Source organism: Alligator mississippiensis, chromosome 4 (genome assembly GCF_030867095.1).
Source record: "Alligator mississippiensis isolate rAllMis1 chromosome 4, rAllMis1, whole genome shotgun sequence".
NCBI lineage: Eukaryota > Metazoa > Chordata > Crocodylia > Alligatoridae > Alligator > Alligator mississippiensis.
The window spans coordinates 9,327,344-9,352,958 of record NC_081827.1 but is presented as its reverse complement, the minus strand read 5'-3'; the positions used below and the strand labels follow the sequence as shown (position 1 = coordinate 9,352,958).

The following is a 25,615-nucleotide window of genomic DNA, read 5'->3' as shown; positions in this document are numbered from 1 at the left end:
CAGGGTAGGGGAGATCACCACCTCCCTTGGGAGCCCATTCCAGACCTTGGCCACTCGAACTGTGAAGAAGTTCTTCCTAATGTCCAATCTAAATCTGCTCTCTGCTAGCTTGTGGCCATTGTTTCTTGTAACCCCCGGGGGCGCCTTGGTGAATAAATACTCACCAATTCCCTTCTGTGCCACCGTGATGAACTTATAGGCAGCCACAAGGTCGCCTCTCAACCTTCTCTTGCGGAGGCTGAAAAGGTCCAGTTTCTCTAGTCTCTCCTCGTAGGGCTTGGTCTGCAGGCCCTTAACCATACGAGTGGCCCTTCTCTGTACCCTCTCCAGGTTATCCGCATCCTTTTTGAAGTGTGGCGCCCAGAATTGCACGCAGTACTCCAACTGCGGTCTGACCAGCGCCCGATAGAGGGGAAGTATCACCTCCTTGGACCTATTCGTCATACATCTGCTGATGCACAATAAAGTGCAATTGGCTTTTTTGATGGCTTTGTCACACTGCCGACTCCAGGACCCCCTGTTAGGCTTCAACCCCCCTCAGAAAATGCTAGCTCTTTGTTTTGACTGCAGACTAATCCTGGAGCACTTTTTCTGTTGCAAGGAACTCAGAAAGACTACAACAGGGCAGCAGGCGGAAATCTCTGAATTTAGTACGTGAACCATGTTTCCACAGCACCCTGGTTGAGAATCACTGCATTAACTACTGCCCTGAAAACCCATTTCAAATATAAGTCAGCAAAAAAAAAAATTAAGAAAAAGATCATACATAAAGCTGCAATAAATGTCCTTTCAAAAGCCAAGCATGAGGCAGGTCCAAACACTGCCTCACAATAATCTTGTCTCCATCTGGGGACTAACAACTACATTTTATTTAAAAAGTTTATTTGCCCCAGAACTGAGCTTCTACCTTCCTGGTGCATAGTTACCTTTTTACTATGGTCACTATATTCACTTCAACTTGATATTCACTGAGCGCGTCTACACGTTCATTAATGAGCGGTGGTTATTGCTCATTTATGTACTATAGTTATGGCTTAAATTTAGTACTTGTATAATCAAGTACTATGATCAAGTACTAAATTAATGTGCAGTAATACTGGTGCATGCCTTTTTAGTGATGCTACAGTAGCCTAATAATACTGTGCAGTAGCATATCAACAGTTGTCGTGCTGTGATGTGCTACTGTGCAGTATTATTAGGCTGCTGAGCAGTTATTGTCTCATGTAGATGCGCCCACTGAGGTTCAGATTTGGGTGGCGCTGAGTACTACTTGGATGGGCTCCTATCAGTGGCTCTTCCCTGCCTCTCACTCAAACCCCATTTATACAAGCAGTAATTCCTGTTGCGTTTTGGAAATACACCCAGGCAACCTCACTGATCGCATCTTGGCCAATACATCCAATTTTTTTCTTCAGTGATATTTCTTCTCTGTGTCAGCCCCCTTCTTTTTTCCCTATCACCACCCTGGCCAGCTCTCACTCCTCCCCCCTGCCCATTATATCTATCAAATTGAAGTGTTCTGCCTTATGTTTAATTGCCTCACACCATTCCCTCTCCTCTTATTTTTATCCTTCACACTGTCACATGGGTTGCTGCTTATTCCTCATTCTTCTTCTGCAGTATGTTCATACATTTGTCAATGAGTAGAGGAAATGGCTGGGATGATGTAGTTGGGGCTGGTCCTGCTTGGAGCAGGAGGTTGGACTGGATGTGACCTCCTGAGGTCCCTTCCAGCCCTCCTGTCCTCTGATCCTTTGCAAGAGCTGAAGAACTATGTGAGCAGCAGGCCACAGGCAGCAGCCCAAGACCTAGCTGTAGAGCAGGGCTTCCCAACTTTTTCCTCATCATGACCCCATTTAAACACTGGACATTTTTTGTGACCCCCCCCCCCCCACAAAAAGATGCAGATAAGATCAACAAGTCATAAATATGGCATTTGTCATGTTTATGGTCTTTATATTGTTCATTTAAATCATTTACAGTCATTTTAACTGTTGCATATTTATAAACAGGAAGCCTGCTCACCATAATTGGTCAACACCATTGAGCGTCTTTGCAACCACATTTTTTATCGTTGCAAACTCAAACGGGGGTCACATCCCCAAGGCTGGGAGCTGCTGCTGTCAAGAGAGGAAGTGAGTTAGGTACTGGGTATTGAGACGTTGAGTTGAGCTGAGCAGCCTGGGAAGTCGAGAGAGAAGCCCAACGGGACTGGGAATGAGGGGAACATTGTACAAGGAGGAGGCATGAGCTGCATCTCTGGTGTCATCCATGCCCTATATGTGCCAGTGTCTATTAGAGCCAGTGTATGTGAGCTGGGAAGAGACACTGGTCTGGTCTTAGGGAAAGTGGGTGGGCTGGGTGTTATACATCCCAACCTTTCTGCAGCTTCTTTAACCTTGCTCAGGGCAGGATCGATAACCCAGCTGTATTAAATTTTCCCCACTGCTCTCCTTTCAGCTGTGGCAGGACCCTGTCAAGCTTGGTGGCAAGCCATGCGGTAGCGGGAATCACAGGGAAGCATTCCTCGATTTCCACCTGCAAAGTTGCCTTTCAAGGCTTGTAACCGGAAACAGGAGGGTGCCTGAGTTTTCCCCCGCAAGTGGAAACATTTTTGAGCTAGTTCAGAAAAACGTAGCTGTAAAAGCATTTCATAAAGGAAGCAGGATAGGTTAAAAGCAGTGCAAGGCTCTCAACCCTGGTCTTCCCTGGGACGAAAAGACGGGTCTGGGAGCAGAATCCAGGGTTTAATTTCGAGGGCAGTCGCTGTGAAACAGAGAAACTGTTCCCTTGTGATATAGTCCAGTCAACTGCTCCTCCAGCTCCCCTAGCCTGACCAGCGAGACGGCGTTCTTGTCGTTCTCCGCAATGACCGCCCAGGACCTCCTGTGGTTGTTATCGACCACACAGCAGGCAGCAGACCAGATGTGGCTGGGCTTGTTGACTCGGCCTTTAGCTATATAATTGTTGCCGGGAACCACTCCCACGACGACATAGGTTTTGGCACAGTCTGAAGTCCTGGTGGCCATGACGGATTGCTCATAGTTGTTCCATTGCCCACCGTTGAGTTTCTCATATTGCGGCACGATGTTGGTCAGGGTGAAGGTCGAGGCCTTGCTGTCAGGGTTGGGTTGGTGCCCATTGGGGTTCAAATGGCCCCGGTTGTAATTAGTAAGGTTCTTGTAATCTTGGAGAACGGCCTGGCTTTTTTTAATCTCGTCTTGGCTGACGTTGAGCATAGTCATGAGGGTCCATTCTGTTTTCATTTCTTTCGGGTAACTCGACCCCATCAGCTAGGAAGTAGAAAAGAAATCAAAGTCAGGCACATGTGGAGGAGAAATGGAGCAGATGACCCGAAAAATCTGCCTTCTTTTGTGGGCAATTCATTCATCGAAAAAAATACCGACATGAAGGGGATTTAGAGACGACTACTCCCACCTCGGTGCTCCAAAGAGAGAGGAGAACCCCTACTGGGCATGCAAAAATGCCCCTGTGGGAAAGCAAGTCCTTAACAACCATGAATTTGGCAGCAGGCCCAACCCTGTGCCTATGAGCCAGAATCATTAGAGTTAATATATAATTCCAGCTGCCTATGGAGAGCGGGTTGGTACCATAGCTCATTCCACTGTTTGTCCAATCCATCAGTTGCTCGAATCCCAATAATAGTAAAAGATACAGATATCGTACAAGTGAGATACTTTGCAGGGAGTTCGGTGCCTCCCTGTGACGTTGTGAATGAAGCAGGGGTACAAGCAGCTGCAGCAAACAGCTGCACGGGACCACTGAGGTGCTCAAGCTATCAAAGCAGCAGCTTTCATTTCAAAAAGCGCTGCTTCTCTGATCGGCTCTGTGGGCCCACCAATGTGCTCCAGCTGAGCAGAGCAATGTTGCTCTCTGAAGGAAAAGCCACAGCCAACAGCTTGGTGGCCCATCCTTGTTTTATTGACCCATTGAGAATGAAGCGGGTTGCAAACCATCCAGGCACGAGTGATCCAGGGTCTGCTGCAGTCTGTGCAACTGTAGCACCTTTCCCTTGAGGGTCCCAAAGCACTTTACCAGGATAAAGCAGCTCTCACAGCAGTCTATCCAGAGGAGCAAACATACTGTGACTCAGGGTATGTCATCCCTGTCCTTCTGGGGGTGGGATGCTTGCAGTCACACCCCACTTACCTGCTCCCACTTGCATACACTAACCCCAGGCCAGTGGTGATGAAGCCACCCTAGGGACACCCCCTCCAGCCTCAAGAGCAGCTGCAAGGGGGTGTCCCAAGTGTCACCTCACTACCAGAGTTTCATGTGTGCTGTGGTAGGTTGGGCATGTGCAAGAATGTCTATTTTTGAGACTGCCGGTGCAGGGACATGGTGCAGACACACCTCTAGCTGCACAGCAAGTCAATGGAGAAGTGAGGATGGGAACTAGCCCTTCGAGCTCCCACTGTTCTGCTGTAAGTGTGCATCCCTGCTATTGGGATCCCTGCCACAGCTATGGGGCAGATCCTCCCATCAGATCCCCCGTGCTATTGGGATCCCTGCTGTTGGATCCTACATTAGTCTCACTTGTGCGTGTCCATGTGTGTGTGGGGAGGGGGCAAAGGGTTGGGGGGCAGGCGTGTAAGTGAACTTATTGTAACCTTCAGTTCTGGCGTGTCCAGGAGTGTGCCCATTTGTACACTAGCAAAGACAGGAACCTACCTGGGGCTCTACCATCCACGTGTTAGGTCTCTTCCCATCACCAGGCTCGTAGAGATAAGCAGAGTAGATTGGGATACGCTGGTTCCTGTCATATAGGGTGGCATAGTGGTACTGGTTCTTGTACCGCTGGCAAATCCTGGCCGCGCTGTCCGGTTTGAGGGCATCACTTGGGGGCGTGTTGCTGAAGAAAAACTCAGGACACGTGTTTTCGAAAGACATCACCACCTCGGTGCTTCCCAGCTGGAGGCAGCACAGACAAACCTGGAGCAGGACCAGTACCAGCAGCATCCTGGGGTGTAGGTAGGTGCTGCCCTACCTGGAGGACAAATACACGGTGACTTCATATTCAACATGGAACCTGGTTACAGCCTGGTTCTCCAGGGGAGCAGAGGGTGTAGAGGGTGCACCCAGAGGGTCAGGGCCAAGGCACAGCCACTTGATGTGTTAAGCACGTTCCCTTAAAGAGGGGACATGGATATGGGAGTTGGTGCTTCCCCTTGTGCACACAGGGAAGGAGGTGGGGAGGGAGCCAGCGCCAACCCTTGTTCCTGACCGAGTCGCTGTATGAGGAGTCACGAGGGGGGGGTGAGGCGGCTGATTTCTATATAAGTGTTGGTCCACTGATCCCATCTAGTTGGATAGAAAGCCACTCTCCTGACTGTTTCTGTGGATAAAATCCCTTCCTTCCAAGGGAAGGATTATTCTTATTCATATTTCTGGCATTACTGTAGCACCTGGAGGGACTAGTCATGCCTATGGACCCAATTGTACCAGATGCTGTAGAAACACTGGCCAAAGAAAGTTGGTCTCTGCCCATAGGGCTCACAATAGAAAATAAGAGGCAGCAGATAGATGCAGGAAGACAGAGGGGCACAACGAAACCATGAGACAGTATTAGTCAGTGCAACGGGCAGCAGCTTAATTGCTGTCAAGATTTTGGAGGCATCGTAGCCATTATCAAGGAGGGGGTTAGAGGATAAAGAGGCAGTTTTGTGGCTGTTTCTGGGCATCTCCTCTCAAGACTGCAGGTGGACTCAGCAGTCCTAAATATACAGAGTTTGGGGCATGATTTCCCCAAGGTTTTTTCATCTGAGAGGAAGATTAGACCCAGCCATTCACATTAGGAGCACTGCAGACCTCCTGACTACTAATGACCCACCTGCCTGCCCTAAGCAGCTCGCAGGATCACTGTTTGGAGAAAGCCCACCACAAAATCCCCAAGACAACACCCACACCTCCTAGATGGCCTATCTGCTGCCAGATGTATCCCGAGATGCAAGAGAAACTTTGGCTCTTCATTTCTTTTAGTTTCCCTAAGATCAGCTAACTCTTAGTTGTCAAGGGAAAGCAAGTTGAAATAACTTGTCGTTACAGCCTGTATAGTCAACACCTGTTTCATAAGTTGCCATAACAGAAAGCTTTGTACACCACATTAAAAAACTGTCCCTATCCAACAGTACTGAGATAGCACCTGCTGAGTGTAGCTGATATAGCAGCTATACTATGCCCAGGTTCAATCTAACTGGAAATTTAAGACATAATCCAAAACCCATTGTTATTCCATGAACTTGAATGGTCTTGGCATGCACTGCATTGGGATGGATTAAGAGTCCTGGAAGTACATAATGTTTTTAGGTATCTCTTCCCAGTACCAGAGTTTTTCATGCTGAGCCAGTTTCTTGGCTTCTGACTTGTCTCCCATTTGGGCCTTGAGATCTAGCATTTTTAAAGTTATAAATAACACAATTTTTGAAATATAAAGAAACCAACTTACTAGAAAAAAACAGCTGCACCCAAATCTGCTAGTTTGCACAAGTCTCTTCAGGCTCCCAAAGCTATAGCAGAGTGTTCAAATTTGCAATCCCAGCGAGGCCGGCCGTAACCCTGAGGCTGTTTATATATGTTCCTGGAGAAGGAAGGATTGTGCGTCATTAAATTTTATCCAATTTCTCGGGTGGTATTTGGAGTGCAGTTCTCCAGGGGCAAAGCTGGGGCCAGTCTCACAATTTTACCATTCAATACATCATTCACAAGGTCAGTGATAGCACTGCTCCCTGTAAGCTCCCTCAATGTTTTTATAAGATAATAGTAAATTTCTTTTGCAGGTTTTGTGGGAATTATCCAGGTGACTTGGCAGCTGGTATTTAAATATGTATTATGCGAGAGCTTTTCTATCATCGATAGCAACCCTGAACCATAACCTGTTTTCCAAGGTCATGGGACAAACGCCAGATCTGCACAATGGAGCAAAACAAAACCTCGAATCTACATGGTTTTGGATCTGGGGGGACTCCAAATCCACATCTGGATTTGATTTTTTTCTGTATGTTAAGTGTGTTTGGACCCAGTAACTTGATTTGGGATAGTTCAGTGTAGAAGTAGGTTTGAGCTTTGAACTCAAATGCAAATCTGGAGCTATATTTTGGATTTTGTGTAGCATTTTGTCCTTGGTCTGTATCTATCTGATAGAATAATAACTCTGTAGACCATCTATGAAGTAACATAACATTAATATCATCTCTGCCCATACAGGATTGTAAACTTCTCAGAAGAAATCTGATATCAGGGTCTTTGCAGGAAGGTTCTTAAAGGGGATGATGCTACTATTTTAGGGGCTAGGACAAGTGTGGCAAGCTTCATAGCAAGTAGACATAAAGATCCTTATTGGAAGATAAGAGTATACACATAAAATTATTTCCTTGCACTAAATACTGCATCTTTCTCCAAACATCAACTTTTGAAAACTTCAAAAGACGTAGCTAGTCATTTTGTTTCATAGCTTGCAGAACGCAGCAATGATGTCAAAGGATGTGTGTTACATAATGTGTGAAGCCACCAGGGATACCATATATCAAGACCATGTTCTGGTCTAATGCTCACCAGGGTCTTATGCAGCCTCCCTACAGCATGAGAACAGCTAGACTCATTATTTTCAGTTATCTCCAACTTTGCCTTTTTGCTTTCTGAGCAGATAGGTATAGGCCTCTCTGGAGTATTGATGAATATATATACTGCTCACACAAAGGCTTTGTGAAAGCATTGGCTGGAGCAGGCTTGACCGGCAAACCTGACTGATGTATGAACTCCTTATGTAAGCCACATGGGTTAAGACACGGGCCAGATGTACACTCCTGTCATGAGATGGGAGGAGGGGATAGCTGTACAAAGCGCTGCATGGTCGACTACCGGGGGGATAAAGCTGGAATGGGAACACCCACGTCAAGATGTGGAACAAGCCCATCATACAGGATGGCTCAAGATATTCAAGATACTACTGGAATGTAATATGTAATTTGTTTTGACCACTGTATAAATGGAGAATTAGAAATAAGGGGAATTTTGTATTGGCCTAGAGGAGCCATGGTGTTGCCTTGTCACGTCAGATCACAATTGTGTTAGGGCCATGCCTTGTAGACAGTAAACCTGGCCGAGCCTTTGCCACCGGACTGAGCCTGTGGTCATTTTTTAAAACAGGATTGATGTCAGGATTTCTGTCTGTGACTTTCTAGAGCACCACAGCCCTTGGGTCTTCAACACCGACAACACGATAACTCCCAATGAGGACAGCGATGGAGGCAACAGGGGCTATTCTGTGGGTGATAAACATGCCCATGAAAGGGAATAAAAGTTGGCATGGTGCATTTGGCCAACAGTATGACCATATACGCCTACAGAAAGCAGGAAGAGATAGGACCCATACCCCCATCACAGTCCCTAAGGGCTTTCTTCAGGACCTGCTGGTGGATACAGTGCTAAACACTGCAGCAACTAAATGAGTGACACTGGTGAAATCGGAGTAGCGGATTTCAAACCGCTTTCGCAGGAGCTGCCTTGTTGTGTTGAAAGATGGCTCAGGGAAGATAAACATTGCTTGCTTGCTTTTTTTTGTGTAACATCGTTGGGAAATTCCTGGGTTAGCTAGCAGCTGGTCTGGAGAGATAAACTATTTATTTTGTATATCTTCATGACATTTATGCAATCGTTCAGAAAAGATCTTATTGCCATTCTGTGGGAAGTCTCTCTGCCAGGAGCAGACTAGGATGACCAGCATTTTATCACCTGCATTTCACAAAGCTCCAATAACTTGGTTTTACAATAAACCAAAGAGTACAATAGCTTGAGAACATGCAAAGAGCCAAGAGAAGGAAAAGTCCCTATCTAAGAATCATGTATCGGGAATCACTGTTTGTGTACCCTCCATCACCACTGGTTTTTATGGTTATCAATATCTGAATTGTAATGCCTGATCCTACATGGGACATAGATTTATTTAGCTGCAGTTCCAAGCGATGGAATTAATAATTCAGTGGTTTAATCAACAAACCTTGGTGGCACTCACTACCAATTTGAGGTGCTACTTTCCAGGCCAACTGGGTAGTCCCAGGGCTTGCCCTTAGCTGCAGCTCATTTGTATCATTAAAGCCTGCAAATTTTCCAGTTCCTGGATGAGTGGCTCCAAGAGCTCCATTTTACAATAGGGCCCTTCCTGCCCTCCAGAAGAGGTGAACCGTCTTCCAGTCCTGGGGTCTGAGGCTGATCAGGAATATAGCTAACCCTATGACTTAGAATCATAAAATCATAGAAAATGAGGGTGGGAAGGGACCTCAGGAGGACACATCTAGTCCAACCCCCTGCTCAAAGAAGGACCAGCCCCAAGTACATCGTCCCAGCCAGGGCTTTGTCTAGCCAGGTTTTGAAAACCCCCAAGGATGGAGTTTCCACCACCTCTCTGAGCAACCTGTTCTAGAGCTTTACTACTTTCCTAGTGAGACGATTCTTCCTTATGTCTAACCTAAACTTCCCTTGCTGCAACTTGAGCCCATTGCTCCTTGCCCTGTCTTCATAGGGGTCGCCCAAGACATGTGAGAGTGTCAGTCTGTCTGCCACAGCACAAGTTCACACTGTGAAGCAGGGCTTCACAGTAGGGCTGTTTTGTTTCGACACCGTTTCAACTCACTTCAAGCTCAAAACATCGATATCGAAATGAAACAAAGGGCTTCGAAACAGCTTTGAAACAAAACGAAGCCAGTTAAAAGATTTTGAAAGTTTCGAATCGTTTCAAATTTCAAAGCACCCAGCCAGGTAGTGGGAGGCAGGGGAGATCCAGGGCTGTGCTCTGAGCGGCTCCGCAGCCCCATGTGGTGCAGCCCTGGGGAACTGAGCCCGTTGGGGGGAAGCGCCTCCCGCTACCGGGCTCAGCTCCATGGAGGCACTGGATGAAGGCTGCACCCAGTGCCGGTCTCCCTCCTGCACCCCCAGGAAGGCTGCAAGGCTCTGCCGGACTCCTTCTGGGGGTGCGGGCTCTGATCTGCCAGCAGATGACAGGAGGTTGCTGCTGCCACGTAGGACTGGTGGCGGGCGCAGCCCATACCCGGAGCCAGGAAGATTGATGCTGCCGCTGGGCCCAGATGGCAGGAGCAGCTTCCTTTGATCCGGCAGGCAGATTGGGGCCTGCACCCCCGGGAGGAGTCCGGCAGAGCACCCACAGCCCTCCCAGGGATGCGGGCAGGCCCCCAGTCTGCCTACTGGGTGACAGGAGGCTGGATCTGCTTCCTGGGGCCAGCAGCAGCAGCAATCTTCCCAGCATCGGGTACCGGCTGTGCCCACCACCGGTCTCCCATGGCAGCAGCAGCCTCCTGTCATCTGGTAGGCAGATTGAGGGCTCACAGCTCCAGGATGAGTCTGGCACAGCTCCCACAGCCCTCCCAGGGGTGTGGGTGAGCCCCCAATCTGCCTGCCAGATGACAGGAGGCTGGTGCTGCCAGCTGGGACCGGCACTAGGCGCAGCCCGTGCCAGGAAGATTGGTGCTGCTGCTGGGGCCAGCAGCAGCACCAGACTCCTACCATCTAGCAGGCAGATTGGGGGCTCCCCTGCACACCTGGGAGGGCTTTGGGGGCTCTGCTAGGCTCTTCTGGGGGGTGCAGGCCCCCGATCTGCCTGCCAGACCACAGGACGCTGTTCCTGCTCCCCGGCCCCTGCCTGTCAACAGCTTACGGTACATTTTTCCAGATACCTCTGTACCTATCTCCTTGACACTTGGCAGGCTTCATGCCCTCAGAAGGGGTTACCATCCCTGCAAGTTTCATCCAAATCAGGCAAGAAATGACAAAGTTATAGGCTGTTTTGTGCTTCCCCATTATAGCCTATGGGCGAAACGGTGAAAGGGCGAAACCGTTTTGACAAAACAGAACGAAACAGTGATTTCAAAACAAAATGAAACTCAAAATGAAACACTGCTCCATCGAAATGTCGACATGGAAGTCGAAGCAGAACAGTGCCTTTTCGCAGAGCCCTAGTCCACAGGTCTTTTCCAGTCTTTGCCACATCTAACAATCTTTCCCACGTTCCCCGGTTCTTTAATCAGTTTTACTCTTATGTGTCTTTCTCAACCCCCATCCTTTGGGATTCTGTTCTCTGTACTTTTTTTCATCTTGTCTATGTTTCCTACAGAACACAAAACTATAGCTACTGCGGGATATAATGGTCATATGCACTACTTTTCCCCTAAAGGGTGGGTGGATCCTGGTAAAAATGACTTGCTCCTCGTGTATTGTATTCACTTTTATAGCCAACAAAATGCTTTAAAGAATACAAATAATGGGATCAAAAATAAGGGTGAGAGCATGTACCGTGGTCTGAAGGGCCTCCAATAAGGTTGTTGAACTACTGCCCAGTTCTGTCACCAACACTGTTTTAGCAGCACTGTTGCAAAACCCAAACAGTCATGAATCAGAAGTGGCTTGGAGGAAGGAGGAATAATAACTAATAGAAGATCTTTTTGATCATTTGCAGATTTGTTCGTGCCTACCCAGCTGGAAAATTGCTGTTACACTGTTCCACAGCATTCGTTACATAAAGATAAATATTTAATTTATCGATTTTCTTTCCAACTTCCAGGGTTACGTGGCGGCTATCCCAGTTACAACAAGAAAACAATTGTACATTTGCATGCACATGTCTCCCTATTTAAATGCCCACAATTCCCATAATTATAAACAGATGCGATCAACACAAGGAAAGTCAGAGGTGTGACCAGTCACACTTGACTATAATTTGCTCTGCACACCACTACGCCAATGGTGAACCACTGGAGGAGAATATGGTAATACCATGTTCACAGTCCCAGACCACCAGGAGGATTTGTTGTTTCGGCCCAAATTCTTCAGGCCTTCAGTTTGTTAACAAAGCTCCTCTCTCGCTCACTCGCATGCCTGGATCCTATGCAGCTCTGCCTTCAGTTGTTTGGGGTTTTTTTAACTGGTAGGAATTAAAATGATTCAATGGTAGACTAAGCAGCATTATAGTTAAGCACTCAGGGTGGCATTTCTTTTGCAGCCTTCAGCCATTTGGTGGCAATTTCTAAGACTGCTTTCTTTGCTTTTTAAATCAAATAAGTTCCTTCCAACTCCGGGGATAGCGGGGTTAACGAAAACCATAAGGAGGTCCTGACTATAGGGTTCTCTCCTAAAAACATTAGCTCTGCATATTCCTACTTGAGGGATTGACACCTCCTGGCTTGAAGCAATGGGTGACTTGTTACCCAAGAGCACTGCATCCTCCCAGTCAGAAAGCTCAGAGGCTCTTGGAGGACAAGAAAAGTTTTTTACCGGTCTCTACAGATCTTTGAGAACTACCCCAGGACAGTCACGCTTGCAAACGCCCTTGCTACTAAATCAGCTGCAAATAGAAATATGCAAAGGCTGCTCAAAGAAAAAATATTACTGCTTTTTTTGGATGTCCATGTTTATGATTGCTATAGCAATTTCTCTGCTTATAATACAGATTCATAGAAAACATGGGCAACTGGTGCCTCCGGAGTCTGGGAGGGCACCAGATTGCCGGCCGGGGGGGAGGGGGGGGGGTCTGGTTTTGCGGCTGATGCTTCCAGGAGGTACATTGCTGATCTCAGGGGGTGCACGTGCACCCGTGTGCACCCCCTATGCATTGCCAATGATAGAAAATTAGTGTTGGAAGGGACCTCTGGAGGTCACATCTAGCCCAACTAGTTCATAAATTCATAGATGTTAGGGTCGGAAGGGACCTCAATAGATCATCGAGTCCGACCCCCAAAGTAGTTCATTCAGGCAGGGATGATATACCATTTTATTCTGGGTACAGAACAACAATACTAGCAAATGAATGTGCAATATTGAATCATTTTTGTTTGCCAGGAATATTTTTTAAATGTCATGGATATCAAACAGCCTTCTCATTTATTCATAGGCCTACTTTTCCTCATAGGCATTTTCGCTTTATAAACTGCAGAGGCTGTATGTTCACGTTGTGTTGCCTCTCCTATTCATGCTGCATCTTTCTAACTACCTCCCTCCTGCTCCTTGAGGAGTCCATTTTACAGCTGTCTGGACTCCAGCTAAGTTTCTTCATTATTTGGTTGTTCCCGATCAACAACAATTATGAGCCTGCTGACTTCAGCGGAGCATGCAAGAGCTCCGTCGCTAGCTGGGCTAGACTGTAGTTGCTTATCTATAAACAGTAAAAAAGGCAGATTAGTAAGAAGATAAATGTTATTACATGTTATTGCACTGGGCTTGATCTCCAGTTTCCCCTGGACAAAGCTGGTGCAGAGTTATTCTGTTTTCATAGCCAGATATCACTGCCTACAGGCCACATCAGGTTATTAATGGGATAAAGAGCCTAATTAACTTCTATGCTGCTTCCAAGTGAATTGCTCAGATGAGCTGCTATTCAAATGTTTATCTGGCAGGTCTCCGTGGTATTTAGCATGGAGACTGGTGGCCTGAATCTCATCGCTGATATTATTCCATATTACTTGCAGGTACAGCCAACATCATTCTGATTGTGTAAATGGATTTCATTTGAACGAGGTGCACTGGGCATTTCTTATCATGAACAGGACCTCCCTTTGTGGCTGTTTCACTTCTCCTTCTGCTCCCACTTTGCCGAACAGTCAGGGCAGAACCCGTCCGGGGGGACACACACTTGCTCTTTCAGTTCTTGCCCCCACTCCGTCCTTCTTTGCACCCATAAGTTGGCCGTTTGAAGGACACATCTCTGCTCCTCTCCTGCCGCTGCCGTTCTCACCTTTCTGCCCTTGTCTGATCCCCATCTACTACCCAAGCAGTCAAACTGGTTCAGCTTCCTCCAAGCCATGAACTGGAAAAGGCACTTTCTGGGTTTTAACTCTTGTTTTTTTCTTTCTCTTTCTTGCTGTCCTTCCCGTAGCGCTCTCAATAATTTTGGCATAAGCTTTATTTTTAAAAGCCATGCAACCCCTATAGAAACCTTGCACTGCTTTGCTTCGTCTTTTTTTTCTAAATAAAAAAGATAGATGATCCCAGGAGTGGGCATTACAATTTGTAGCCTGCTCAAACGCATCTCAGTTCTGTACTGCCAGGGTTTTTGACCCCATCAACTAGATCAGGATCTCCATTATCTAGGCTAATGGATGCTGGCTGCTTGCCTCCTAGCTGACTTACCTATTTTCTGGCTATTTGATGATTTTTAAGATCAAACCAGCACAGCTCAACTACTGTATTCACCATAACCCAACCAATAAAATTAAACATACCTTCTCGATCTGTGCTCTGTTGCAGGCTGCAGCTTATTCATGCAAACAAGTGCTTTGAATACCTCAACACACTCCCTCTTATAGCTAACTTCTTTACGACGTGTAATTCTATCGCATGAACTAATTTACATGTGTGCACATTGAAAGGAGAAGTGCTTCCCATAGCACACAATGCCAGGCATAGTTACTGGAAAACCATGCAGTATTTTGAAAAAAGAGGAATCATAAAAATGCAATGCGTAGGGTTCTTGTTTCCCCAGCACTGAATCACGACTGGATCGTTCTCGAAAAAGGTGCCTAGATTCAAGATCTGGGCGCTTGGCTCTTTGCACAGTCTTGTGGAAATTTGGTTAATTCTTTATCGCAGCCACAGAAAAGCCCACGGGTATAAAATGTGCAAGCTATGCTGGGAAGTCAATAATATCATTCGCCCACAATGCTCACGTGCCTTCTGCACAGAGAACGTCCCAAGAAATCATGCAGTGCCTGCAAAGCTCTGCATTCAAATGAGTCAGGGGTCTCTCCAGAGACATGGCATCTCTCTCTGTAGGAACAGGGGCTGGACAGGGTGTCTCAAACCTCTGAGCCCAGTCTGCTATCACTAAAAGTGACTGGTTATATCAAGTGTCCACACCAGCCCCTCACACATGCCACAGACCACACACCAGACACCCCACAGCAATCCAGGCAAAAAAGCAAGAGAGACAAGGGCCCTGTCACTGCAGTGGCAGAGAAGCTGTCATGTGGATCAATGCCCACATGGTCCCAGGAAGAGGACTGTGCCTCTTGCTGTAGACTGGGCTGATGATCACTGCAAGCACGGCAGGACAGCTTGAAGGAGGGGTTGTGACTCAGAGATGCACAACGCCTGCCCTTGTCCTGGCTGTGCTCCAGAAGGAAATCAGCTCGTCCTGGCCTCATCAAAGCAGCATTGTTTGCATCACCAGGGGCATGGCACCGAGGGTCCCTCTCACTCCTCTTCCTCTTTGTCCACCTGTATCCCGTGAAACCGCCTCCTCTCTGCAGGTGGCAAGCAGGGTACACGGGGGGCTATGGGGAAGTCTTGCACACCTTTCCCTCCCCACAGCATGTGACATCCAGGACCTCGCTTCAGGTTCACAGAGGGATCAGCAGCACTGGCTGGTTACCTAGCTCATGAACAGCACCAGTCAAAGAGTGTCTCATTTGGCCTTGTTTCACAGGAATGCACCAGTGCCTCCAGGACACTGCCTCCCTCCACCCATGGCATGGTCTTCTTTATGAAGTCTACATAGATAGACCTATGCTCCTCCTTAAAAAAATATCGGACCCACCTGATCAGAAACCACATGCACTGAGGAGACCCAGACACTCAACCTCTGAAAGATGCCTCGGACAACAAGGGATATACAGAAGGGGAGGGAAAGCCAGTCATGGAGGGTGAAGTCCCTGAGTCAGTGCGAATTTTCCATTCCTGTTGCCTAGAGAGTGTCACACCCTTGGGACTGGATCTGCTGACCATGATATCAGCTGATGTGCCGAGAAGAAGCACCAGGCATTGCCTTAGCTGGCCCTGGTCTGCGCTACTCACAGAATGAAATACATAAGTAAAAATCCGGGTGCTGTTGGTACAGTATGGGGGGAGTCTCGGAGAACAAGGCACCAGTCTTCCTCTCTAAATAGGCAAGGCAGGCAAGAGCTGAGAGAAAAGAAGTGCAAATTGAAGCACAGGCAGCAAGTGACCTGCTCAGACCCGAAGGTGAAATATTTGCTGCCTCCCTCACAGACAGGATTTTGGTCCTGGTGTGTCCTCCTTGTGCTTTGTGTCTGCTCTGCCCCTGGCTGCTGGCAGGTGAGGCCACCTGAGCCATCCCCATCAGTCGCCGTTTCGGTTCATCTTCTCCTCATCCTGTGGCAATGCACCAAAATCACAGGCCAGGGCTGAAATGCAGCATTTCACTAAAAGTCTCCGCCTGTATGAAAAAAAGGAACGACTTTTGCAACAAAGCCTGGGTTTATTTTTTAGGAAAGGGGGCTAAAGATCAACATTAGCACCTTCCATCTCAACTTGCAATCCACCCGTCATCGAGTGCAGATAATGGCTCAGGGGGATGCTGGGTCTTTACCTGGGAATGAAGCCCCAGCTGTAAAGCTGAGCTAGCCTAATGAAACAACCCCATGCAGACTGCAATAGCCTGCTCTTGAGATGACATAAGGATGGACGTATTCTCCTGAACAACTGCAGATGATAGGAAATGTCTTTGATAGCCAGTGTTACCAGGACATTTACTCACAGGTAGGGATCCACACTACGAACACTGGGGGAAAAGTAGACACACTCTCTCTGCATTTTATATGTCTGTTTTAGCTGAGCTAAATCTTACCAGTTAACTGTTATGAAGACCTCAGCTTCCTTTGAGGCAGAGTATAAGGCTCCTTTGTCTTCAGGACGATGGAGGTTTTGACCTGAGAGCCGAAGCCTTGCAGCCTGTATTTACTCCCTATCTGCTCCCCTAACAGCTCTCCCACCCATTGAGCAAAAGGGGCAATAGAAAGAGTTGCCATGCTGCTTACCATTGTCCCGTCACCATGCTCCGTCATCCAAGGGTGAAAGCGGCATGGGGTCCCTGGCATCTGTGCAGTCAGATGGGCTGTGGGGTCCCCTCTGATCTTCTCATTCTGTGAATGGGATCAGGGAGACGGTAGCACCAGCAGCTGCTAAGGGAAGACAGACCCTGCTAGCAGATGGTGTTGCCAGCACCACCACAGAGCCACTGCTGTGATCCTGAAGCCAAGAGCAAGCTCCCTCAGAGACGCCTGGGAGAAGTGGAATATCAGTCACTTCCTCCCCTCTCCTCGGAGAGCGAGATGGGAGCATCACTCACTGCTCCGTGATGACGGCAGTAATCCCACATTACGCTGAACTGCAGCAGAGCTCATGGGCAAATGTCTGAGAAACCCTAAGATCTGTCGTAGATCCCTCTCATTGGCTTCATGGGCCATTGCAAAACTGTCCTGGGAGATCAATGCTGTTATCGGGGCTAAAATCTGGTCATTTCCTTATCTTTCCTCTTGTTTCGCCCAGTTACACACCCATGACCCCTCCCAGCAATTCACTTCCCTCTTTGTGGTTTAGGTGTGTTACATAATAGCAGGGAATTATGCTTTGTAACGCACGCATTCAAATCCTGGCTGCATCAAGTCCCTTGAGGGAAGTTCCCTGATTTACAACGGGAAACCTGACTGCTGCACAGGAATGAGAAATGCCTCCTGGCAATGAGCAAAGACTCAGTGTACCTGTAACAGGGAGCAGGCCCTTGAAGGAGAAGGGACTGCTCTTGATTGCTGGTTCGCTGCGTTGCCCGTGAGCCACAGATTTACTAACCCCGCGGGCAGGGGGGAGGAAGGCTTTGGAGATTTCACCCCAGATATAGAGGTGGGTTTTCTCTCATCTGCCAATACTGTGTCTATCACACAGGGCCAGACCTAGGGGCTGGAGCACGAGCTGGTTCAGTTCCAGCCAAGCCCCTTTGATCCCTGGTGGCATTATTCATTTTAAAATGCAGCCCGCCCTTCATCTACCTAGCATTTGCATTCCCCCACGGATGAAAACATGCAGTCAGGAGCTAGTTATGTCACACCATCCCTGGTGGGCTTTAAAATATTGGGACTATCTCAGTCTCTGCTGAGACTTTGCAGAAGCTCCCTGGCAGCCTGGGACGGCAGGTAAAACTCAGCTGGAGGAGCCCCACTGTGAACCCCTGCTTCTCCCTGAACGGACCCAGAGCCACACTGAGTGCAACATGGGGACTGCTGGGCTTAGGGACACTTCTTTCTTGCAATGTCCATGCAGTTCAGCTCTTGAGCTTTTTGGACTCTTTAAGTCAGTTGCTTTCAACGTGATCCTTTAAGCTGTGCTAAGAGCTGCTTCCAGTTGCAACAGGCTTCGCATGGTTTCTGTGTCTTGTCTAAGAAAAGGGTCTCTTCGAGCTCCCTCGGTAGCATTTCCATAGTTAAGGGACCATTACAATCAGCAAATCTGACTTCCTGTACAGTGCAGGCCATTAAAACATCACCGAGCACAGCCTATAGCTTACAAAACACCCCAGCTGCATCTCATCTGAGAGCGCGCATGGGACATGCCCACACACCACGTCCGATGTGGTGGCGATAGACTCAGACCCGAGCAAGCTGCCTCCATTTCCTGGCCAGAAAGCAGTGCACTTCAGTCCCTGATCTCAGGCTGATAGCCCTGTTGTTACTGCACACCATTTGGTTTTCCTCTGCCTCCAGCCTGGGCTATTGCTGAGCCAGTTGTGTCTGCTGAAAGTCCCTGGGGAAGTCAGACAACAAACTTGGCAGAAATAAAATAACTGTGGCTAGCCAGATTTTTCCCTTGGGGACTGCTTTAACAGCGAGGCAAATAAAACTGTCAGATAAAATTATTTGAATAGAGTTAGGAAGGAAACGGAAACTTCCCTGACCCTGGGTGTGCCATTCAGCCTCCTGCACCATCTTCTCACTCTGCTGACCTGCAGCTGCTGCTAGATCCCTTCCCTATAGCACCTAGATAAGGGGTAGATAAAAATTGAGCTCCTGTGTCATCCAGCGTGAACTGACTGCTGGCTCCTATGGCACTGTGTGAAGTATCTGCTCTGTCCTCCTACCCCCAGGCTAGCTGTCATTGTTGCACTGCAGAGCTAGCATTCTCCAAAAGACTTTCCCATCATCATCCTTGCAGTCATCATCCTTCAGTCCATTGCATACCCAGTATGTGCAGACACTTGCCCCACATGGCTTTCTGTTGTATTCATTCTGGCACATTTGATGGGCTTAGGTGTCCTATAACCAGTGGGATCAGGAGGAAGAAGGCATTTAGCTTGGTGTTATTTTTAGCCTACCACAGAAGAGCACCCCCTCCTCCCCCCAGGTTCATATTACATCAGGACAATCTTTGCTGGCACAAAATGTATACAGGTGAGAAATCAAGCCGGTATGGTCTCCTTTGGGGGGGAAAAAAAAAGTGTCACTAGATCTAGCAGTGAAAAGGGTCCTTTTGTGGCATCCTACCCGCTGCCTCGTGTCACTGTTCATCGTGCATGATTTAAGTCGCCAGTTATAGTTACGCAAATAAAAATTCTGCAAACTGCTGTTCCTAGTGATAGGCAAAAGAAATGGATACTGGACTCATATCCAGATTAGGATTAGGGTAGTTTGATTTCAAAGCCACATCTAGGTCAAGGCCAGGTTCAGATCTGACCCCACTGCTTTCTCATGAAGAAATCCAACAAAGGGAAATGTTCGGTTAAGGATGGCGCTATATAGGAGGACAAAATTGCTAGAGGTGGCAAGAGTCCATTTTGTTTCCAGCTAGTGAAAAAAGTAAAATACACCTCTTTCATGACCCTCAGCATACAAGGACAAGCACTCTCTGAAAGCAAGAAACATTAATGGGAAACTCCTGTGTTAGGCATCCTTTTGGTTGGTTCAGGCCTACACGACTTCAGTAGCTAGTGATCATTTTGGGGCCGCCCATGGGGGTCACCTTGTCCACAGGTAGCACTCCCGCAAAAGGGAGTATGACTGGAAAACTGAAAAGTCAGGGCCATTGGTGCTCCAGAACTGCTCTGTGTTTTGTCCTTTGCATTCAAGACCCTCAGGGACTGGACTGCAATTCAAGAAGCAATCCTCCTCTGAGGTAGGTAAGTGGATATTGTCATCCACATTTATACAGAGAATCACTAGGGGGTACATGGCATGACTAATGGAACAGAGTGGGTGCATCTACACGTTCATTAATGCACAGTAATTACTGCACCTTAAGTTTAGTAACTGGAATAACAGTTACTAAATGTAATCAGTGCTACTGTGCACTAGCAAAGATGAGTGCTTTTTGTGCGTTGCTCAATGTCCAGTGGGCTAATCTACCGTGCATTAGTGCATTAGCATGCTTTTTGCGTGACACATGAATGCGCAATAGAATTAGTCCAATGGGTGTTAAGCATCTCATGTAGATGTGCCCAATGCATCAGAAACATAATCAGGAATAAAACTGAGGACTTTAATCTAATAGGTCCTACTCACTTACTTTATAGTTATCAGGAGAGGCACGTTCTAAGAATTAATAACTGCTGGGTTTAACCTTTCATGTCAGACTGGACCGGGGTTGCTAGCACCTGAGGAGCTCTGCTCTGAATTCTTCTTTCTCCCTGGCATCAAGATACAGACAGAGGTGAATCATGGTGTCTTGTGGAAAAGATTAAGTTCACCCTTTTCTGTGAAAAAGGAGGATATTGTACAGAATTATAAACATGAGAGATGAACAAGCTCTGGTAGATTCTCTGACCCCTGCACAATTTTTCCGAGCATCAGGACGAGTTCCTGATATTTAGCCTGAATTTTCTCTTTCAGCTTGACAGCAAAGACAACAGTGTTCTTTGTTTGTTTCCATTATTATTATTATGTATTCTTCTTGTATCCATGAGAACAGAGATACGCATTTCCTGCCAGTGATTAACTGATTAGCTTGAAATAGTCACAGATAGCACCAACAGAAGGGAATTTTAAACCAAATAAGCATGTGAGGAGGCCGGGTGTCAGATACAGACACGGTGGTCAAGTTGCCAAGTTGTCTTATTACTTTTGGTCCCCATGGAAGAGCAAAACAAATGGTCAAACATCTGCTAAGTAGGGCGTGAGGTGTACAGGCTGTACTGTGGTCAGAAGAAAATAAACCGCAGCAGCAAAAAGGACCTGAGCTAATAAAGATCAAGGAGAAAAAGCAATGGAGTAAGCATGTGTTGTTCTGGACTGACACCTTAGGGGACAGCAAAGATCCTGGCATCCGCTGCGTTATATGTGACCTATGTGTAAAGGCCTACTCAACTCGTGGTTCCACAGATTTCACAGGAACCGTAAAATCCAGGATTGTCTGCAAAATCAACTTTAAAAAACCTATAAAAATTAAATGCTGACTCCCCAGTGGGAGCCAGCGGTCCTCAATGCTGCTGCGGCCAGCCTCGCAGTCCATCCAGGGGGGAAGGCACAGCTGGAAGGGCGGCAAGAAGGGAAGTAAGCAAGGTGATGACCATCCTCTAGTCCCTCCTCTCCCCACTGGGGCCTCTCCACCAATCAGCACCAAGGAGCAGGGCCACTGAAGCACATCCAGGAAATCCCCAAGGAATTTGCTATTTAGGCTACAACCAACCCATGAAAATTGTCTAGCATCTCCACGATTTAAGTAGACCCCTACCTATGTGTCTTTAGGCCCTGGACATAATGCTACCCTCATTTGCATCGCTGTATCCCCATTGCATTCACTGAGCACCTTGGCAGTATAAATAAGAACCAAGTACAAACTCTTATGCAAATAGCACACCCCACCTTGGAAAGTACCTGCTGAAAAACCCAGTGACTAACTGGGTCTATTTGGATAAAGGAAGCAGTTACAAGTGTCTGTATCAACTGCAAGAGTAAAGATGCAAACCTGTATTCAGTGGGGTTACACAAAGAACATGATAGTAATTAGTAAAAAAAAGGTTGCCTTTCAGATAACTGAAGTTCAATAACTGAGGATTGTCCTATCTATCTGCCACCATTGAGAACAGTCCAGCTCCATCCTCGTACAAAGCCCCTGCAGGGAGTTGAAGGCTGCTGTTAAATCCCCCCTCAGTCTTCTCTTCTCCTGACTAAATAAGCCCAGTTCCCTCAGCCGCTCCTCATAAGTTATGTGCCCCAGTTCTCTCACCATTTCCATTGCCCTAGTGTAGTCCTTTTGTGGTCCTATCATTTACCCTTTGGTAGCCCCCTCACCACTTTCATTGCCCCCCAAAATGTTTTTTTAATTCTTTTTTATACTAGTTCCTGTTCTTCTTGTTAGTGGAAGCAGCTCACTCTGTTCCTACCTGGGAAGTTACTTTAAACAAAATCTCTATATTTTAGGTCCGACACAAGGAAAGCATTTCCCAGGTGTAAAAGCCTTGCAGCACTTGTCTAAGGAAAGCCTAATAACAAGAAGTATCAACTTTATTAAGCAGGTAATGGATGTTGGTACTGGATTTATGACCCAGATACCTTGTTCCAGGCAGACCCAAACCCTCAGACCAACCACAACCTCTCCATTCAATCACAGGCATATTTTATTGATACACAGTAATAACAGATAAGAATAACGAACAATTGTATATCTGCCAGTCCTAGGGCTTTCGCAGAGGGAAGGTATGTCTGGCTGGTACTCAAGTTTCAACCTGAGGCTCTTTTGTGAATGTCAGATGTCAGCAGCCTGGAGGTCAGAGGTTGAGGCCCACCCTCCTCCAGTGGGGTGGGTGAGATGGGCTGGTGGTGTGCCCTCTGTCCATGGTGGCCTCAGGTTCCCCTCTTAGAGACCCTTTGCAGCTCTGAAATCCCTCGTTTTGTATTCTTTCTCCCCTCTGATGACTCTTCATTCCCAGGCAACGTTGATTGGTCTCCCTGTGGTCGTCATACTGTCCGCTTTCTGGCTTGTCAGCTTATTTCTTTGTTCCAACAAAGCCATCACATGCACACGTCTTAATTTGGTCTATTCACTGGGCGTCCTCTGTTTAACGAAGCCAGAAATCTCAAGGGCCCTGCCACCTTATCTCATGTTATGAAACAGTGTGGCACATGTCTTCAATTTCCAGCCTGTGTATTTGCTGACTTCAGACACAGTGGGCCTTGAAGGAAACTTTGTCAGAAGTAGGCTTTTAGAAATCAATTATCCCTTGCCATTACCCTGGACCATTGTTTTAATACAATGTCTACTTTATCTATGAGCCAAAAGCAAACCTCTAAATAGCATTTTCTAGCCATCAATGCATTAATACAAAATAGTGATCAATAGGATGTGTTTGCCCACCTAACCTACTTCCTCCCTGTGTAAGAAGGCCTTTTCCTTTGTAGTTTTAAATGGCTCTTCCCACATCCCTCAGTATATGGTGCTAGGTGCAGAAGTATTGCTATTCTTTCACTATGGAGTCACCACATCATCTCAATCAATCAATCAATCAATCAATCAATCAGGATTTAACTGGCCACACCATTATTGGGCATTTCTCAACCATTTTTTAATTGGGAAGGGTCACTGTGCTTCAAACCTATTCCAATGGGGCCTTCACCATGACAACAAATGGCATTGTGGACAAGTTCAAACCATGTCCCACATCGTTGACTCGTGTCCATTTACAACGCTACATGGTGACTTTCAGGCCCTTCACCCTTGTGACGACATTGCCTTAAGATGGCTGAAATAATATGCTGACACTGCATATGCTAAATAAAAACTATGGAAAACAGGTGTAAAATCCATCATTTCCTTAAAGAGGTCAGAGGTTTTTTCTGGGTTTGTTACCGGCCAGCTGGATGGTTAAGGCTTGCTCTGAATGATTTATTAGCTCCATTAATTACTGGTTGAAGCTCACTGCCAGCTCTCAGCAAAGTGCAAGTAAAACTGGGTGAGAGCAGAAGCTTGCTCCTGACCAAAAGCATCACCCAGAGACAAGCCCCTTCTGAGTCTTTCTGTAAAGACTGTCAGTTTAGCTGCGGTTTGCTTTCACTCTTTCGGTTTCATTTTACTTGGAAAGCGAAACGAGAGTGCTCAGCTCGGCTTTCTGATTCTCAGGCCGCAGCCTCCCGTTGTTGACTGCAAGTTCACAGCTCTGCGGGGAAAACTTGCGGCGTAGCAATGCTTTTCAAGTGCTTTGTCATAGTTCCATGTCAGCGTTTCAGCGCGCGTGAGGTTTCATAATGCGAGCAGCTGCAAGCGGGCCAGCGGTGGGTGGTTGGCCAGGGGAAGTTGCGAAGGGATGAGCACGAACACACCGATTCTTTTAATTGGTGCTTGCAATAATGAATCCATAGGAGGTCACTAAGGACCTGTGCATATAGCGAGCAAGGAAGGTAACATTTATGGATACACTGCAAGACTTCATAAGTTCACTCAATGTGCTCAGATTCTCTCAGACGCGTAGAGTAACAGAGCTCAACCTCGGTTTCCTGTGTAGTCAGTCACAGTTATAACACACCTTGGCACCCACCATGAGTCTTTCAAGTGGTAGGTGGGAACTGATGTTTCTCAGCAAACAGAAAGTCTACAGGCCACACTATGTGGCTGGAGGTCTTACTTACTTACCCACTTACTGTCAGTGGGACCACAAGTTTAAACAGCTCTGGGAAAGCCAGGACCAGAGAGCCCTGTTGTAGAGCGCTCCATTTCCAGGCTATGGGAAATGACAATAAATTCCCTGGTTAGATGAAAAATGATCCCAGTGATGTTTTCTAGCTCAACCGGGAAAGTCATTGGGTGGCTGGTGGACCTGCCTGGTTCATACTGGGACCTTCAGCACCATTGCAAGAGTGACGGTTAATCTCTGCTGGAGTAAAGGGTAGACTGAGTTCATGGTCACATGTAGGATCAGGTCCTTGATGGCTGCCTGGCATTGTGATGGAGGGGAAGTCATTAGGTTGAGAGAGCCGGGGGAGCTGGCGTTCAGTCAGCCAGAAGGCAGAGCTCCTTCTGCATAATGTCCGTGCTATCCAGAGCATCCAGGTGCAGGAGTCTTCACTGGTTTTCCCCTCCCATCATGCCCAATGGTTGCATCTCATGTTTCCCAGTTGATTGGTGCCAAGCCACACTCTCCATAAAACTCAGTGGGGAACAATGTATGGACGGTTATGTATGTACAAGAAGCTGCATGCTTTATTCATCATTGGTACAGAGCACTAGGATGGGCATGGGGAGCTGCACAGAGCAATGAGAACAGCTTGGTTATTGCCTGAGCAGGTCACACCCCAAAGCAACACTTGGTTTTACCGCTCTCATTCTGGCTGGAAATAGATATCATCTCACTTCTCATGAGTACCACATAGATTGTTTTTAAAGAGACACAAATGCAGAGCAAATAGATGTCCTTACCCGCTGCTGCGCTGCATGCCATGAAAATCAGTGGTGTAACAGAAGCTAGCAATAGACTCCGCTGCTTTATTGTGGTGGATGTCTACTACCTTGTGGCAAGCCCTGCGGGGTTTGCCACCTGTGAAAAACCCTGCAGGGCTGGCTGAGCAGGGAAGCACTTTTCCCCGCTGTCTCAGACACATGCAGAGGGTCAGGGGCAGTACGGAAAGCAGGGAGACCGTGTCTCCTATTGCCCTGAACCATCAAGGGGCAACATGTGTTTTGCCCAATGAAGTGAATCAGCTGTGCTGCAACACATCATGGCACAGCTGAATTGCTCATTAGGCGATGTCTTTTTCTAGCCTTTTCTTCAGAGGGAGCAAGATTTCATTCAGAGCATGCAAGGCTGTATCCAGCAGTTCCTTAGCCTGAGGGTAGGTGTCTTCCCCATCCATCCACCAGAAGTATTATTCAACCAAAAGCT

General features: G+C 47.3%; 1 protein-coding gene across 1 annotated transcript; it reads right to left on the bottom strand.

Annotated features, from left to right (window-relative positions):
* Positions 1–1,928: 1,928 nt before the first annotated feature.
* Positions 1,929–6,591, bottom strand: LOC102567311 (endonuclease domain-containing 1 protein). Its single transcript, XM_019487674.2, has 3 exons — positions 6,467–6,591; positions 4,693–5,008; positions 1,929–3,293 (listed from the first exon to the last, which is right to left on the bottom strand). The coding sequence occupies exons 2-3, from the start codon at positions 4,978–4,980 to the stop codon at positions 2,748–2,750; spliced, it is 834 nt and encodes a 277-aa protein (XP_019343219.1). The 5' UTR covers positions 4,981–5,008; positions 6,467–6,591; the 3' UTR covers positions 1,929–2,747.
* Positions 6,592–25,615: the final 19,024 nt, after the last annotated feature.

What these genes read in the sequence shown, in the direction of transcription:
- LOC102567311 (XM_019487674.2), bottom strand. Translation starts at nt 4,980, where the DNA reads ATGCTGCTGGTACTGGTCCTGCTCCAGGTTTGTCTGTGCTGCCTCCAG. An exon ending in CGTGGATGGTAGAGCCCCAG is followed by an intron (nt 3,294 to 4,692) that starts GTAGGTTCCTGT and finishes TCTACTTCCTAG; the next exon opens with CTGATGGGGTCGAGTTACCC.